The sequence below is a fragment of the Oncorhynchus gorbuscha genome, linkage group LG03 (assembly GCF_021184085.1).
Source record: "Oncorhynchus gorbuscha isolate QuinsamMale2020 ecotype Even-year linkage group LG03, OgorEven_v1.0, whole genome shotgun sequence".
NCBI classification, from domain to species: Eukaryota; Metazoa; Chordata; class Actinopteri; order Salmoniformes; family Salmonidae; genus Oncorhynchus; species Oncorhynchus gorbuscha.
Window position 1 is genome coordinate 84,595,855 of NC_060175.1, and position 19,251 is coordinate 84,615,105.

The 19,251-nt window shown below is 40.6% G+C and overlaps 2 protein-coding genes across 4 annotated transcripts in view; one reads left to right on the top strand and one right to left on the bottom strand.

The window, feature by feature from the left end:
• The window catches only part of cep104 (centrosomal protein 104), a 40,598-nt gene extending 24,050 nt beyond the window's left edge, over window positions 1–16,548 (top strand). For 2 of the 3 annotated variants that reach the window (XM_046344151.1, XM_046344152.1), the window contains exons 20-22: window positions 1,316–1,383; window positions 12,396–12,483; window positions 14,762–16,548. In XM_046344151.1, coding sequence (XP_046200107.1) covers window positions 1,316–1,383; window positions 12,396–12,483; window positions 14,762–14,907 — 302 coding nt within the window. In that variant the 3' untranslated portion in view covers window positions 14,908–16,548. The remainder of the gene's footprint in view (window positions 1–1,315; window positions 1,384–12,395; window positions 12,484–14,761) is intronic. The other variant, XR_006838203.1, reaches the window with a different exon arrangement.
• Window positions 16,310–19,230, bottom strand: b3gnt7l (UDP-GlcNAc:betaGal beta-1,3-N-acetylglucosaminyltransferase 7, like). Its single transcript, XM_046344155.1, has one exon. The coding sequence runs from the start codon at window positions 18,481–18,483 to the stop codon at window positions 17,239–17,241; it is 1,245 nt and encodes a 414-aa protein (XP_046200111.1). The 5' UTR covers window positions 18,484–19,230; the 3' UTR covers window positions 16,310–17,238.
• Between the last annotated feature and the right edge of the window lie 21 nt (window positions 19,231–19,251).

Here is a 19,251-nt window from a genome sequence, read left to right on the forward strand (position 1 = left end):
CTGCCTCATTGAAGCGTGTGCATTGTTTTCGTGACATTGGCAGCTAACCCATCTATAAGTGAATGTAAATCTGAGGCAAAGCAAACATTGCAAACTGCAAACAAAGATTTGTATAACTAACCCAAGACCACAGCCTGTCTTTTCCAATGGGAACAAATGAGTCATAGTGGGCAGAAGAAGCAAGGAGGTGGGCAGAGCCAAGCACAAGCTAGAGAGAATAATCCCAACAGGGTGGAACCTAACAGGGTGAACATTTGGAGCCTAAATTAACCATAGCTCTGTGGGTTAAGGGTAGAATAATGGTAAACACTTGAAGATTTTAACATTTAGAAATGTTATTTATTGTGGCAATGTAGGAGTGAGACAGACTAACATAATGAAACATGGAAAAATAGATAAAACCAAGTGTTTATATGTATTTAGCTTTGGACCATTGCTTTCCCACCAAACAAATGATGACACTTCATGAACATGATGTCAATGTGGGAAGGGGCTGTTTTCTTAAAGGACTATTACTGCAAACTAACGGGGTGGAAAGTGATATCAGGGACACACAATGTTAAATACAATAATAATAAATACAATCATGAAAAAAAGTTATAAAGTAATGAAGAAAGATATTAAATGTTATTATTTTATGGCTTCTATTTCTTGTAGGAGTTGATGAATAACACCCAAGGACATGGCAAAAATGCCACTGAAAAAAAGATTAAAATCATGTGACTTTTTATATTTAAAGCCTTTTGCAATCCACATTTTACCCTACAAAATTATAATTCCTGGGGACAGAAAAGACACCGCATTGTAGGAACGACACAGCTAAGTAATTCAGAACATCAACACATCACAAGCAGATGCAGAAAGGAAATCATTTTGGGCAATTTCGCTTTTGATGTGATTTGATTGGTGTTATGCCAAATCCAAACTGGCCTCGCTTGGGGGGTGTTTTGGTGCACCCACAGTTGCGCTCAGCTCAACACTGATTGGGTAATTATTTTATACTTTTTATGCTCACTGGGAACAATCAATCAAATGCTACGGCGGGAACATGTCATACTCTTTTTGTTCAGACAGCATTAGATACATGAGGGGCGCTGATTCCCTCGCTCTAAAGATTTCTCCGGTGAGATAGGTGCTGTCAATTGTGAATTGAAGGGAAATGATAAAAACACAGATTAAATAGTTGTATACTAAATTATTGGTCCATTTTTGGGGGGAAGCCTGGCTTCTCTTGGCATTCATGAATACATGCCACTGGTGGGCATTTTGGGGTTCTGTCCAGGGTTGTGCTACTCATGTTTCTCTTTGTTTTCAGTTGCTGGCTCAGTCAAAGGCTCCAACCACTGTCCTTTGTGTCACAACAACTTCATGTCTGGAGAAGAGGTGAGATTCTGTTGCACTCCCACAGATTATATAATAAAGGACCGCAAATACTGGCCTTGGTCCTTTTCACTGTAGCCAGTCACTGTCAGACTCGGGCCACCTATGCATTTTTTTGGGGATGACTAAGCTCAAACATTAAAAAATATATATATATATGTGTGTATATACACACACACAGTGGGGCAAAAAAGTATTTAGTCAGCCACCAATTGTGCAAGTTCTCCCACTTAAAAAAACGAGAGGCCTGTACTTTTCATCATAGGTACACTTCAACTATGACAGACAAAATGAGAAAAAACAATCCAGAAAATCACATTGTAGGATTTTTAATGAATTTATTTGCAAAAGGGCACAACTTAGTGTATGTAAACTTCTGACCCACTGGAATTGTGATACAGTGAATTCTAAGTGAAATACTCTGTCTGTAAACAATTGTTGGAAAAGTTACTTGTGTCATGCACAAAGTAGATGTCCTAACTGACTTGCCAAAACTATAGTTTTTGTGGAGTGGTTGAAAAACAAGTTTTAATGACTCCAACCTAAGTGTATGTAAACTTCTGACTTCAACTGTTTGTGTGTGTGTAATTATTTTTTTGGAAGGAAAAACAAATTCAGTGTAAACTTAAATTACTAAAACCAGATATAACTTATGTAGAAAAGATAAAGGATTTATTTTGTTTTATAGTATCTTTGAGAACTAATAATCACCAAAATAAAAGCTAGACTGTCAGGGAGAATAGAACATTTCCAAACTAATTCATTTAGCATTATTGATTTTGTTATAATTTGTTAGCAAAAGAACACCTCATTAGGCATGGCAAAATGCATAGAATTGCAGGAAATTCACTTTAAAACTGAAACATTTTCTCTCAACTACATTGCAAAATGTGTAGAATTTACAGGAAGCGTGCTTTAAAACTGAAAACAAATGTCTTGCTAAAATCAAGCAGTTCCGACACGCCAACCACTATGCCACGCCCACCACCTATGCCCCTTTTTGATCCAGAAAAAAACGGTGATTTCAACAGTACTTCTTGTCAAAACACAAAATATGCCTGCATCATTTCAAAAATGTAGTTTATCAAATGTAGCAGTTTCAACTAAGGCAGGTGCATGTTGTTTAGGCTGGGATTTATTCCGATCGTGCTTTGTCGGCTATGCACCTTTCAAAAGGAATGTTTCCGTCTTCGCTAAAACCACATTCACGGCTAACTGCATTATGTGGGCTCATTCGAAAATTAGCTTTAAATGGCGCGTAGTCGACAAAAATTTGATTGGATTCAAACCTCGCCTTGTGTCACCTTTTGAGATTAGGGGGAAAAACGTGACACGTGTTTAAAGTGGAACGGACAGCATTTTAACTTCTTTGCAGATATGAAACAAACATACAATCATATCAGTAAAACATATCAAATTCCCAGTTTATGCAACAACAACAAAAAATACTTAAAATATAGGTACTATTTGACCCAACATTCCATGATGGCAGAATAGATGGATTCGGTTCAATGCGTGATTAATATAACTCACCAATACATTTCTTCTTAGTCCAAAAAATATTACTATCAGGTTGTAATTCACAGCTGGCCTGGTACATTGTTTGCTGCCTCTATTCGGGATGCACTGTTTCAGTGTCAATGACTCATTATTTTGGACAAAAACTGACGAATGTAACTAAGGCGGGGCATGTCAATAGAACCAAACCAGTGAGGGCAATGATCACATCAGTCATAACGTGGCTAATATGCTAGTGTATCTATTTATGTAGCAAGCTACAAACACTAGCTAGCTAACTGCTAGGAGGACGTCATGTCATTGGAGTGGTTGAGTGCCTGACTTTTTCCCCTTGTATCGTTTTTTGGTGGCTACACAGCTACGGCAGAGATGCACGTGTCATTTAGTTTGAAATTGAATTGCTTTGCTAGCTATGTTACCATATCTCTTGCGTTCGTGAATTCACTGTGGCTAGCTACCTACTCCGATTTCAGAGCACTCTTGTGTGAGTGTGTCAGAGCGCAGAATAACTGAATTTGCGAACACGCAACACCTGCTGAATTTGTGCCACATTGTGCAACTTCTGTTGCGCGTTTATTGTGAACACTGAGGCTGTAACCGCTTTAATTACAATTATAAAAGTGGCCAAGTAGGCTGCTGTGGCTATTTGATTATAATGTAGGCCTATCAGTGGCCTAACATAAAAAACAATGGAGAAAATGTATCCCATAACATTTTAACATGAAAATAGCTGTCCACCAGCCTACAGTGGCAGCCAATGGGTGGTGTTTAATGTAGACCTACATTCCATGAGACTTTTGGAAAAATTATGCAGGGCTTGACATTAACCTGTTTTTCCACTTGACCTTCAGACAAGGAGGTGACTGATTGTGCTATTTGATGCAAGAAACCACTTTATAAAAGAAAGTTTATTATTATTCCCATACCATTATTACAGATAATCACACACATTATGCTACCCTCTGCCTATTGGCCACTTAGTTTATATTGAAGCATGTCTCAAAATACAACACTGCCCCTTTAAGACAGAAAAAATGTTCTTTACCTGACTCACTTTTCAAAGATGGCTAGAAATGCACATGTTTTGTGCTCTTGTAGGAAGCAACAACTCTCCCATTGCTGACTAGAAATTAGGTATAACTAGGCTAATAACTCACTTACTAGCAAAAATATTAACAAATGTGCACATGTGGCTATATCCAGCTCTCGCTTTGATCGCAAATCAAGCGCATCTACTCGCGACCACTCATGCTCTAAACACAGTCCAGTTCAAAGTGAATGGCACAGGTCCATATATGGCAATGGTCTATTTGCATATGTAACTCACCACTTGGATTTGGTCTTATGTAGCAAAATTGGAAATTGTGTTTTGACATTGGATAAAAGTAGAGACTCGGAGCTACAAAATGGTATATCATACTGCATTGTTGAGGAGCAATGGGAAAGTAATTCTGCTTTGAAAGTTGATAAACTTGTTCACTCACTTTTGAGAAAATGGCCTTTGAAATGTTTTGGTATCTAGTAAAGAGCTCCACTTTGTTTAAACCCATTCAGCATCGTTCACACCCTCTTAAGCTTTAGCCCACCCATCTTGTTTCGCCCTCTGAGCTTTCAAAGCGCACACTTGAAGCTCTGGCCGATGATTTGTTTCCCTAGGATAACATGAAAACAGCCTAACCAGCTCTGCTGGCAAAAATGTTGCTTCTTTCCTCTAACTAGCAAAGCAAACAACTCTGGGATAAAAATAACAACATCCGCTACAGAGCCAACAAGCTAACGTTAGCTAGATAGCTAACAGTACACTTTAGCTTGAAATGAAACCACTTTCTGTCAAAATTAGAAACGTGTAATATCTGAAAATGTAGCTAGCTATCTTAACTGTATACATCATCATGCATGATGGACATGCCTCCCTGTCATGAATGTCATGCCACAGTTGCTCTTGTTTGAAGATGTAATCCAGAGACAGGTGTTTTCTCCATCTCTTTAGCTATCATACTCTAATTCCACTGATTTCAAAACTTGATCCTTCAGACAGTGGAGAGTAACACTTAGCTATGCAACTCCACTACACAATGCATTTTAAAAAAGAGCCGTGTTTGACAGAATTACCAACACACACTGACCAGCTCAAATAGGCCTTCTATATGGCAGACCAATCCTCTCAGCATGTCCAGCCACTCATGGCTAGTGGGAAGTGACTTTTTTTTCTGTGGTTTTAACCAACAAGGCTCATAATTTAACAATTGTATTCATATTTACAGATGGCATACAAGTTTGTTATTAAGGTACATGAAAGTTCACATGTTCAAGAAGGCATTTCTGCCAAAAAAAGCTCATTTTGATATTTAAAAAATGACGTTCAAACAGCTCTCCTGTGAAGACATGAATTGCGACATACGCCTAATTTCCTGAATCGGGTCACATATAGGGATACTGCAGCTCTGATTGGTTATGCCGCACCGATCTGGTCTGTAGAGTATGGGCTGAGTTGTGCCTGTCAATGCAATAGAATTCTACTCCATTGTGTTCCGCCTACAAGAAAATCTCTTGCATATTTAGTTTTGTATGTTGCAATGGAAGTGGCTAATATTGGCAATTCCCACAGTAGAGGGAAACATTGATAGTGTTAACTAAAGGGGAAAACTACAAAGTTGAGTGAAGTTCAATCTCTTGCTTCTCTTTGCGGGCTAATATTTAGTCTGTGCGACAGTCCCAGGGGAGCTGCGTGTAGTTTAGAGGGAACTTTGCTCATGAACAATCTATATAACATGTAAACAGCCTAACCAGGTTAGTGAGGTGTTCTCTCATTTGTGTATGGAAGTAGCAAGCTAGCCAACATTAGCCAGTTAGCTTGGGTGCTTGGTTGGAACAACGCATGCAATGGCAGGCAAGCTGCAGAAGGACGAGCAGGCTATTCCCCATCGTTTATCAGTGCAATTTTAACTGCCAACCAGCTGAAAAAGTTTGAGAGGGTTTATCTAGTTTAGCTCATCTTTCTCTGGCTTGCATTAGTTGTTGATCTTGTTGTTGTTGAGATGCATATAGGGAAAAATAGCCAACCTTTTTATGATTGTATGATAAATAGAACTGTAACATTCCCAAAATGTAAGAGGACTCCCGTGGTATTTAGGTACATATTTGCAGAAATCCATTCATGTGTATTTAGAGGCTTTTGCCGAAATGCGTTCTAATGATCTAAAGTTGCGCTGTTGCAACTGCCTGTAAATACAGTCCAGTTCAAAGTGAATGATGGCAGGCCCTTGTTTGCATATAGGCCTACTGTACCTCTGATTGGCTATGGTGCACATGTCTGCGTAGACTCCGGTCCTGGACAAGACAAATATTTTTATTCAATTTTATTTACTGCAGTGTCTAATTGTACAAACAAACACACGGCTGCTTTCCCACTCTATATTGCTATAGAATTGTCATAAATGCTTTAGTATACGTAATTCCCAAACATTTTTAGAATTTAGGAAAACTTTAATGACCATATCTAAGTGCTCGTTTGTCAGATTTCTTTTATTTTTAAAGTGTAATTCTTCCTGGGGGTGTATATTAACAGATTTTAATAAGATTTCATGTTGCTAAAATGCTGTCAGTTCCACTTTAAGGTGAATGAGACAGAAGGCTAAAATACTAAGTAGATAGATATAAAGATGGTTTAAGACTTGTAAGGGCATTCACTAGCACAAACACAGTTGTACCGTGCCTCTCTCTTTTCCTCCCTCTGTCAATCTGCCACCACCCAGAGTGCTGTTAATGTTAGGCTTAAGGACCAAACAGCTGTGTGGAAAACATTGTCTGTCTTTAAAGTCACAGTGGACTCCAAAGCCCTCACTTCAAAATAGAAATGTGGTTAATTCAAAGGAAAATAAAATGTGACAACTTTTCTTGCGTTATGATTTTCTTTTGGGGCATGGCATTTTGGAAAAAAATCTAACTGTTAAAGATGTAATCGCCTTTCAGTTTCTTTTTCCCTAATCAATCATACAGCTTAGCTCACGGCAAAGCATCTTCTTCCTTTACTTAATTTCATCGTTTGATACTTGGGCTTTCCATGTTGCCTGGCCACTTAAGTCAGGGAGGGGCAACTCCAGTCCCCTGGGGCCTGACTGGTGTCGCTCCTTTCCCCCAGCCTTAAAGCTAACACACTTGATTAAACTGAATACCATGATTAGTTTATTATTGGAGTCCGGTGTGTTAACTGAGACTGGGGCAAAAGTGTGTCACCAATCCAGGCCCCCGAGGACTGGAGTTGCCCATCCCTGACTAAAGTAATGAAATGCTCTTGTGTCCACGGGGCAAAAGAAACACTGGCAGCACCTCAAACCTCTAACCACCTCAAACCTTTCATCCTTCTGATGAAATGGCTCAAAACAAGGCTGACATGTTACAATACAATACTATTAAACTTTGTCCATATGTTACAGCGTACAATGTAAATTAGTCTTCTGCGCTGTACTCAATGATAACTTTTCTGCTTTATGCTTTTGTTTCTCAATGTCTTACCCACCACTAGTGTGCGTGGCCAAAGAGGTCTATTTTCATGTCATCTGACCATATCACTGGTTCCAATCCAAGTGCCAATGCTGTTTAGGTCTGCAGGTAGCACTCCCACCATTTTCTGACACTCTAAATGTCAAGCTTCTGCCTCTAACCCTATGAAACTTTTTTTCCACATTCTCCCTCTCTGCGGATGACTTTGTCAACCACTTTGGAGAAAAAAAGGTTAACGACATCCGCTCCTCATTCACTCAGCTTATTCATTCCACTGGTCCCAGTCACACAGAACTACCCTCCGCCTGGACCTCTTTCTCCCCTCTCTCCAGATGAAAGCCAGTGACTAGTGGGGTCAGGCCACTCGACAACCTGCCTGCTCAACCCCATCCCCTTCTCCTGACCAGCTCTGAAGACCTCCCATTCTTCACTCCCCTCCTGCCTCACTCGACTCCTCTCACGTCAAAAATTACAGACACTTCAGCGTGCTGTTTCTGACCAACTCTCTTGCTATCTCTCTCAGAATGATCTTCTTAAACCTAACCTGTCAGGCTTCAAGACAGGTCACTTAACCGAGACTGTTCTTCTCTGTGTCACGGAGGCTCTCCACACTGCCAAAGGTGACTCTTTCTCCTCTGCTCGCATCCTACTAGATCAATCCGATGTCATCAACACCGTGAACCATCAGACCCTCCTCTCCACCCTCTTTGGGCTATGGGCGTCTCAGGGTCTGCACGCTCTAGGATTGCATCCTACCTAGCAGGCCGGTCCTACCAGGTGACGTGGAAAGGATCTGTGTCAGCACTACTTACTCTCACTACTGGTGTCCCCCAGGGCTCAGATCTACGCCCTCTTCTCTCTATACACCAAGTCGTTCTGCTCTGTCTGTCACATCCTCACATGGTCTATCCTATCATTGCTATGCAGATGACACTCAACTACTTTTCTCCTTTCCCCCCTTCTGACACCAGGTGGTGACACGCATCTCTGCTTGGATATCGGCCCACCAGCTCAAGCTCAACCTCGACAGGATGGAGCTGCTCTTCCTCCCGGGGAAGGTCGACCCGCTCCAAGACCTCTCCATCACGGTTGACAACTCCATAGTTTCTCCCTCCCAGTGACCCTTGGCGTGACTCTGGACACCCTATCGTTCTCTGCAAACATCAAAGCAGTGACTCTGTCCTGCAGGTTCATGCTACAACATCTGTAGAGTACAATCCTACCTCACACAGGAAGCGGTGCAGGTCCTATTCCAGGCACTTGTCATCTCCCGTCTGGACTACTGCAACTCTGGCTGGGCTTCAAGCTTGTGTCATCAAACACCTACATCTTATCCAGAACGTTGCAGCCCGCCTGGTGTTCAACCTTCCCAATTTCTCCCATGTCACCCTGCTCCCCGAACACTCCACTAGCTTCCAGTCGAAGCTCGCGGCCACTACAAGACCATGGTACTTGCCTACGGAGTAGCAAGAGGAACTGCCCTTCCCTACTTTCAAGCTATGCTCAAACCCTACACCCCAACCTGAGCACTCCGTTCTGCCACCTCTGGTCTCTTGGCTCTCCCACCCCTACGGGAAGGCTGCTCCCGCTCAGCCCAGTCCAAGCTTCTCCGTCCTAGTACCCCAATGGTGGACCTAGCTTCCACCTGGATAGCAGAGTTTCTGCCCATCTTCCGGAAACATTTGAAACCCTACCTCTTTCAAATTATCACCCAATTGCCTTTGGTGAACTAACATTCACACTTGACTTTTTTTTCACTCACTCTGTCACGAGAATGAGGTTCTCAATGTCCATAAACCAATTCATTTAAATTACTCAGTCTGTGGCCAGGTATTGTAAGATACTGTGTTATGTTAATGACTGTTATGTAGTTGTTCCACCTAGCTATATGAATGCACTAACTGTAAATCATTCTGGAGAAGAGTGTCTGCTAAATGACTAAAATGTACTCCAGGAGGTGGTATGGTCAGATGACATGCAAATAGAGATTATTTGGCCACCACACCAGTGGAGGGTTTGGTGTTGAAGAACTGAAGCATATGCAGAAATATAATACCTCATACCTATGGTAAAATATGGTGGTGGATCTTTGATGTTATGGGGCTATTTTGCTTCCACTGGACTTTACCAAGGAGCAGGACATTTTAGCCAAAAACCTGGTTGCCTCTGCCAGGAGGCTGACACTTGGACGCAAGTGGATCTTCCAGAAAGACACTAACCCTATGCACTAATCAAAAGCCACAAAGAAATTGTTAATTTACCACAAAACCAACAGTATAAAATAATGTAATTTCCAACTTTTGGAGCATACAATATAGCTCAGTATTTTTATTATTTATTTTGGTCGTTTTTGCTCATCTTTATCAAGGGTGCAAATAATTATGGGTCTAAGTATATATCATGATATTAAAAGGTCCAAAATGTATATAGCAATTGCAGATTACCCATTTTAAATAGTAAGAATACAGTCTTTATCAGGGCTGTTAAGTATCAGTCCTGGAGGGCCGAAACACTTCTGGTTTTCATCCTCTCCTTCTAATAAGGGACTAATTCAGAACTGGGATACCAGGTAAGTGCAATTAACTACCAGGTAGAAACAAAAACCTCCAGGACCGGAATTGAACAGCCCTGATCTTTTAAGGATGATGAGTATTCTACAGTGGCAAGAAAAGGTATGTGAACCCTTTGGAATTACCTGGATTTCTGCGTAAATTGGTCATCAAATTTGATCTGATCTGCATCTACGTCACAACAATAGACAAACATAGTGTGCTTAAACTTTTAAAACACAACTTATTGTATTTTTCTTGTCTATATTGAATACATCATTTAAACATTCAGTGTAGGTTGGGAAAAGTAGGTGAACGCCTAGGCTAATGACTTCTCCAAAAGCTATTTGGAGTCAGGAGTCAGCTAACCTGGAGTCCAATCAATAAGACGAGATTGGAGATGTCGGTTAGAGCTGCCTTGCCTTATAAAAAACACTCTCAAAATTTGAATTTGCTATTTACAAGAAGCATTGCCTGATGTGAACCATGCCTCGAACAAAATAGATCTCAGAAGACCTAAGATTAAGAATTGTTGACTTGCATAAAGCTGGAAAGGGTTACAAAAGTATCTCTAAAAGCCTTGATGTTCAGCAGTCCAGGCAGGGTAAGCCAAATTGTCTATAAATGGAGAAAGTTCAGCACTGTTGCTATTCTTCCTAGGAGTGGCCGTCCTGCAAAGATGACTGCAAGAGCACAGCGCAGTATGCTCTATGAGGTTAAGAAGAATCCTAGAGTGACAACTAAAGACTTACAGAAATCTCTAGAACATGCTAACATCTCTGGTGATGAGTCTACGATACATAAAACACTAAACGAGAATGGTGTTCATAGGACACCATGGAAGAAGCCACTGCAGTCCCCCCAAAAAAACATTGCTGCACGTCTGAAATTTGCGAAAGTGCACCTGGATGTTCCACAGCATTACTGGCAAAATATTTTGTGGACAGATGAAACTAAAGTTTAGTTGTTTGGAAGGAACACCACACTATGTGTGGAGAAAAGAAGGCACAACACACCAACATCAAAACTTAATCCCAACTGTAAAGTATGGTGGAGGGAGCATCATGGTTTGGGGCTGCTTTACTCAGGGCCTGGACAGCTTGCTATCATCGACCAAAATAAATAATTCCCAAGTTTATCAAGACATTTTGCAGGAGAATGTTAGGCTATCTGTCCGTCAATTTAAGCTCAACAGAAGTTGGGTGATGCAACAGGACAACGACCCAAAACACAGAAGTAAACCAACAACAGAATGGCTTCAACAGAAGTACTGACCTCAACCCGATTGAGATGCTGTGGCATGACCTCAAGAGAACAGTTCACACCAGACATCCCAAGAATATTGCTGAACTGAAACAGTTTTGTAAAGAGGAATGTTCCAAAATTCCTCCTGACTGTTGTGCAGGTCTGATCCGCAACTACAGAAAACATTTTGTTGAGGTTATTGCCAAAGGAGGGTCAACCAGTTATTAAATCCAAGGGTTCACATTTTTTCCACCCTGCACTGTGAATGTTTACACGGTGTGTTCAATAAAGACATAAAATTCTACGTTTTCTTGTGTTATTAGTTTAAGCAGACTTTGTCTATTGTTGTGACCTAGAGGAATCAAATTTCATGACCGAATTATGCAGAAATCCAGGGTTCACATACTTTTTCTTGCCACTGTAAATAGAAATATTAGAATAGAATGTAAATGCTCTATTTGAGCTGCATTGTCAATGCATGTCGACACTAAGCCTCCTTTTGGGGGAAATTTGACAGTGTAACTCTTCCGTATATAACATCCGAAACCTGTTTGTGTGTCAGTCAGGCAAAGAGTGAAAATGTCTTTCAGCGACTTCGGAGCTGTTGTCTGTGCCAAATAATGTTTGTATCATGCTTTGTGCTGCTGCCATGTTGTGTTGCTACCACGCTGTGTTGTCATGTGTTGCTGCCATGCTGTGTTGTCTTAGGTCTCTCTTTATGTAGTGTTGTGGGGTCTCTCTTCTTGTGATGTATGTTTTGTCCTACATTTTTATTTTTAATCCCCCATCCCCGCAGGAGGCCTTTTGGCTTTTGGTAGGCCGTCATTGTAAATAAAAATGTGTTCTTAACTGACTTGCCTTTTTAAATTCATAAAAACACACATGCAGTGTCCTTCTTAAGATGAACTGAGGAGGCACATTTTCAGGAAGCCCTCAAGCAGCGCTGCCGCATTCATTCTCCCTCGCACTTCTCCTTCTTACCTTCGACAAGGAAAACTCTCAGTAGCAGTTGAACCTCTGCGGCCCAAACCCTTGCCTGGTGTGCCAGAAAACACCCTGTGTTGGAGAGCCAAGTCGGCCATTAGCCAGGCTCTGACACCGGCCCACAGTGCTGCTGCAAAGCAAAGGCATGCATGGAGTAAGAGGGAGAGAGTCAATTTTATAGGCCAGCAGCAGACTGACTTGCTCTTTGTCCTCCAGGCCTGGAAGGCACACCTCATGGGCCGAGAGGGCTGTAAACAGAACTCCCGGAGGACTGCGTTATTGCAGAGAGCCCAGCTGGCACAAGGTAAGTCATTCACACACAACCACTTAACCCCCCCCCCCGCTCTTCCACCCAAGCCTGGGGGGGTGTGTTAGACCCATGGAAAGGACCCATGCTGCATATTGGTCAAATATAGAGCTGTGTTCCAGTCTCATGCCGAGAGATGCATTGAAATGTCAATTTGTTGTATAGTAAATCATGTGTTTTACATTCTTGTGAATTCATAACAACTGAAAAAGGCAGTAATGCTTTCAAAATGCAAAAACAATTAGTGCATGTGAATGATCAGTACAGTATGTGCTCAAGTGATAGTTCATTGGTTACGAATTTTCTCTGTTTATACCCGTTCATTGAAAGTTTATTTTTTTGTTTGTATTTGTCATTTCCCGACCTTTGCCATCACAGGAACTTTCATGTTTTTTCCTCTGTCCTTTGTGTGCACATACATGCATGCCAGTCAGTGGAGGCTGCTGAGGGGAGGACGGCTCATAATAATGACTGGAATGGAGTAAATGGAATGGCATCAAGCGTTTGCTTTATTTGATACTATTCCACTCCAGCCATTACCTTGAGCCCGTCCTCCCCAATTAAGGTGCCACCAATCTCCTCTGATGCACATTCTGCAAACGTGTACACACACAGCATTCAAACACTGTACAACCTTCTTGCCTTGCAGGTTACCTGTATACAGTACACACAAGGCAATTCCAGACTGAATTTTTTTTGCTATCAGATTGTTCTGGCAATTCTCACATAGAAACTTAATTGGGAGGAAAGATGTTTACATTTGTATTTTTATTTATTTTTTAAAATCATGATGAAAAGTGGCCATTTTAGGCCCTTTTTAGACCTACAGTGCATTCGAAAAGAATTCAGACCCCTTCACTTTTTCCACATTTTGTTACGTTATAGCCTTATTCTAAAATTGATTAATTTGTTTCCCTCAATCTACACACAATACCCCATAATGACAAAACAAAAACAGGTTTTCAGAAAGGTTTGCAAATGTATAAAACAATGTACATAAGTATTCAGACCTTTACTCAGTACTTTGTAGCACATTTTGGCAGCAATTACAACCTCAAGTCTTCTTGGGTAGGATGCTACAAGCTTGGCACACCTGTATTTGGGGAGTTTCTCCCATTCTCTGCAGATCCTCTCAAGCTCTGTCAGGTTGGATGGGGAGCGCCGCTGCACAGCTATTTTCAGGTCTCCAGAGATGTTTGATTGGGTTCTAGTCCGGGCTCTGGCTGGGACATGCAGAGACTTGTAGGTTTTCATCAAGGATCTCTGTACTTTGCTCCGTTCATCTTTTCCTCGATCATGACTAGTCTTCCTGCCGCTGAAAAACATCCCCACAGCATGATGCTGCCACCACCATGCTTCACCGTAAGGATGATGCCAGGTTTCCTCCAGATGAGACACTTTGCATTCAGGACAAAGAGTTCAATCTTGGTTTCATCAGACCAGAGAATCATGTTTCTCATAGTCAGAGTCCTTTAGGTGCCTTTTTTCAAACTCCAAGCGGGCTGTCATGTGCCTTTTACTGAGGAGTGGCTTCCGTCTGACCACTCTACCATAAATGCCTGATTGGTGGAGTGCTGCAGAGATGGGAGAACCTTCCAGAAGGACAACCATTTCCACAGAGGAACTCTGTCAGTGACCATCCCTTCTCACCCCGATTGCTCACTTTTGCCGGGCGGCCAGCTCGATGAAGAGTCTTGGTGGTTCCAAACTTCTTCCATTTAAGAATGATGTAGGCCACCGTATTCTTGGGGACCTTCAATGCTGCAGAAATTGTTTTTTTGGTACCCTTTCCCAGATCTGTTGCCTCGACACAATCCTGTCTCGGCGCTCTACGGATACTTCCTTCGAACTCATGGCTTGGTTTTTGCTCTGACATGCACTGTCAACTGTGGAACCTTATATGGACAGGTGTTTTCTTTCCAAATCACATCCAATCAATTTTATTTACCACAGGTGGACTCCAATCAAGTTGTACAAACATCTCAAGGATGATCAATGAAAACAGGATGCACCTGAGCTCAATTTCAAGTTTCATAGCAAGGGGTCTGAATACTACATTAAATAACATATTTCTGTTTTATTTGTATTAAATTTACAAACATTTCTACAAACCTGTTTTCAATTTGTCATTATGGGATATTTTGTGTGTGTGTGCATTTGTGCGTGTGTGCGTATGTGCCCGTGTGGTTGGGGGGGGTGGGTGGTATTTTATAATAACACTCAGTACTTCCTAATGGTGGAGGAAGTCATTCTCTTCTTCTTCTCCTGTGTTCAGGGAAGCCTGGCAGTGTGGCTAAGATTAAACCGGTGTGGTCAGTGGGAAGTAGGGGCAGGGCAATGGGCAAAGGGAGCAGGATTCCAGCCTTGGCACCCAGAGCCAGCCGAACCCACACCAGCCACCTCACCCCAGTCAAACGGTGAACCCACACCCAACCGTCCCTGCCCCAGTCTTCTCACACAAGAGCACCCTAGATTGTCCAAATGCTTGGAATGAGGAAGAACCATGGTACCGTCCCAACAGTATAAAATACATTCCTTTACAATCACTGATCTAAAATGACATGATAGGTTTCAATCATATGGCTTTATCCCAACCTATGTAGTCGCCTTACACCAATGGGAGAGGAAATGAGGGAAGAACATTTGTCAGTTTTGGGCTACAGTTTCATGTTGACACCCTGACTAGGGAGGACTGGATTAATCTCCCTTGCAACTGAGTCTGTCAGAACAGGGACCAAAATCTGGCTAAAATCAAAAGGGAGGGATACTGAACGATATTGCAATTTATTATATATTAGTATACTACATACTAAGGTATTATAATATAGTAATAATACTATTCTAAGCTGTTTATTGATTACTCCAAATCCAATAACAGCCTGAGTGTAGCTACAACCAGCTTTATGCAGGGCATCTGTTTACATTTCTCTTTACATCTCTTTATGTCTCTCTGTGTGGCTTGTAATCTAATCAAATATGTTTTACATTGATACAGTAGTTGTGTAAATGTCTTTGTTTCTTACTGTAATTAATTTCCCTACTTAGTTATTATATAGCACCTTTTGCTTGTCAATGGAATTTATCATGCTTTTTTACATTGTCACACTTTATTGTTTCAATCTGTTTTTTTATATATATATATTTTGAGTGTTTAGACAATCAGCACTAAGCACAGATATTTGGCCTAGCCAAAAAGCCAATTTAAGGTAAAATAGGAATTATTAATTGCTAATTGAAATAGAAAATAAATGAGAACAAACATTCTCTTTTTTTCTTTAGGACTAATGTACGTTAGTGGTAATTTTCCCAAACATCTAAGATTTGAGAATGGTCCCACTTGATGAAACCTCTTAGGCACTTAGTTCACTGTAATACTTTCTAGATATGGTAAGATGCACCCTTTTTATAGGGTTGCATTTTTCCCCATATGTTACTTAACATGCTGTTGCATTTCGTATAGGTAGCCTAAATCAGAGGGATTTTATACCAAATGTGTGAATCTTGACCTAAATCTACAAGTCATAATTATCTCCAAGGTACACCCTACATCAGTACAATGTGGACTGGAACTAATATAAAGGGTTCACTTAGCAGACGCAGACAATACTATTTTACTGCTTCATATGTTATATGGTGTGTTTCATTGGTAACTCAAGCAGATAACAATCTTGATCAAATTATAGGACAATTTGACATTTTCTTACATCCCAATCTTTTTGTCTCTTTCAGCTTTTTAATATTTAGGAAATGACAGGTGTATATTACAGGAGGCTGGTGGCACCTTAATTGGAAGGACAGGCTCGTGGTAATGGATGGAGCGGAATCAGTGGAATGGTATCAAATACATCAAACACATGGTTTACATGTATTTGATGCCATTCTATTTGCCCTGTTCCAGCCATTATTACAAGCCGTCCTCCTCTCAGCAGCCTCCACTGATGTATATATTTTCCTTGTGGATTTTCAGTACATATCAATTACTATTGACTGTACATATTTGATTTACAACCATTCTGTGCAGAGATAGATGTTTCAATGTTTGATTAAATGAAGTTAACAGCACTGTATAGATTCATTTGTCCTTACTCTGGTGAGTTTGAGATGCCAAATATGTATTTCAAAGACAACTGTTGCAATATTTTACACCAACAATTACAGTATCTGTTATCCACCCAGCAGCCCTCAACTCTTACCCAGCAGTCAGACACATTAAAACACTGGTATAACAATACATATTTAATGAATGTTACAAACATCAACACAAAAACTAGTTGTGACTCTTAAAATGTCATTAAATATTTGTTCTAGAATCTATGGCAAACATTTACCAAATTATATTTTCATGTAACCTTTTTAGTTACTAAAACATCCATAATCTCAAATCAAAGGCACTAAACTGGCATGAAAAAGGCTTTTCAGTGTTCAATACTGCCATATATTTACAGTTTGCTGAAAAAGTGGTTAATTTTGTATAGACATAAGTCATGTATACTTACTAATTTGGTTTTCCTACCTATTGACATTACAATAAACAGTGAAAGTGAAAAGTGAAATATTAAACAGGTCAGTGAGAATGGAAGAATGTCATTCTTTTCACATTGTCTTTGTTAGTTGGATATTTTAGTGTTGGATATTTTAGTGTTGTTGGATATTTTAGTTTTATCAGTGTGTCCTACTAGGCCTACATACACATATTACAATTTAACAATATTTCTTGCATAACCTTTGTCACGCTGAGCTTTAGCTTGACAATCATGGTGCAGTGTTTTTGGCACAAACCAGCTCCTTATTTTCCACTACACTCCACATCCTGAATAGCTCCTGAGGACTCAATTTATGGACTACGATGAGGTTTTTGAAAAAGCAAGGTTCTCTGTTCATTGGACTCACTCTGCGTTTCATGATGCCAAAGGTCCTGAAACCTATGTGCATCTCTGGAGTCAAGTGTAGCTTCTGGAGGCACATTCCCAAAAACACATCATCAATGGGATAGAGCTCCAAGTTCTCTGAAACCACAAACAGTCTATGAGCTAATTGTGAGGACATTAAAAACCCACCACCACCAACATAAGGTGGGTACGGTTTGTCAAACAGCTCTTTGGGGATGTAGTATTTACTTTGATGGTTTCTGATGGGGATTGCTTTGGATATGGTGTCCCCAACAAATAAGTTCAGCACTTTGTGGTCCTCAGTCTTGAAACCAATAAGTTCCAGTAAGTTCTTTGTATTCACGAAAACGTCGTCATCCCCTTTGAATATAAACTTGGCACTGGAGCAGTGAATATCAAACCATTTCAGAAAATTTACCTCTTTCAAGGTGAGGTTGAAAAATGTGTCCATAAAATCCCATTGAAGAATGTCTCCATATATAATGTCCTCATACTCAATCAACTTTTGAAGGTTTTTCGTGTCTTTACCATTTGTAGGGCTTCCTAGAAGAAACAGCGTTTTTATTCTCTTACCATCAATTTCCTGTTCCCTACCCCAGGTATTACGCACGATCTCTCGCCTATCATGCTGCTCTATAACGGATTTTACAACCATGAGCAAGTGTACGTCTCCATTCCTGCATTTATCCGGGTGATTTATTAACATTGGGAAATACCGACAATGTCTGTGTAGCACAAATTGGTGGAACCTCGGATCCAAACGTCGAAACCAATCATTTTTCCTCACGGCTGAATCTTCACTGCAGTTCATAACGTGTACATCCCAAGTAGCTAGAGTAGCGTTGGACACCTTCACCCGTGGCGCATCCAAATCATCACCAAGAACAGGCGAGTAGTTTCCCAAACGGCTTTTCAATAGGCCTTTTCCTTTGTAGAAATCACAGTCAGGTCCACACCAACCGGCTTCTTCCTGGCGTTTAACCTCCATATCATCCTTGATGCTGTTATCCACAAGCTTGAACTTTTGGATCATCAATAAAGACGCAAAAACTAGAGACAAGCTGAGGAGAGTTTTCAATGCCCTCTTTCTTCTGAAAAAAATATCCATATCTATGGCGCAAAACGTGTAATGAATAAGAAATCCTTAAATTGAATATGTACCCTTATTGTTAAAGCATCTCATCATTCATTTTGGCTACATCTTAGTGAGTCTATTCACTGTCCCGTGACCAGCTACCTTGAGAGTAGGTAGCTGGACGCCACCATGCTATTCCTTTAGCGTACAAAAAAGACTAATCTATATTTCTTGGAAAGTAATCTCTGTTATATCATACAACAAAAAAAACGTTATCGATGAGATTGTGGACTGGTCTTGAAAAGTGACTGTTGCCTACAAACTTATCCACTTACTCAGTTCCCACGAAGCATGGACCGACGTCTTTTGTACATATGTTGTGGGGGTCCTGTCCAGACCGGCCTTCTTTGTTTGGTATTTTTTTGGTGTGGTTTGGACCAGCCACCGACTGTTAATTTTTGATCCGGTCCGAACCAATCACAGATGTCTATATTTGGTTCAGATTTCGTCCAGTCCGGAAAATATGTATTTTGAACTTTCATTCATAACCTAAAATTAACCTAACTTCGACGTCAGAAAATATACGTATTTTCAACATTATTTTGTTTACTGGGTTTTTTATCCTCCCCATTACACATATCTGTGACAATATGCAGGTTTCTTATTTCTCATCACAGGTGGCTCACTAGACTGCGTCTCAGGTTGGCTCACTCATCTTTTAGTCTTTAAATTAGATATCTAATAGCATAAGTTACTTGAAAAACTAAGGCTCAGGCTATATTGTCCATTTGATTGCACCTG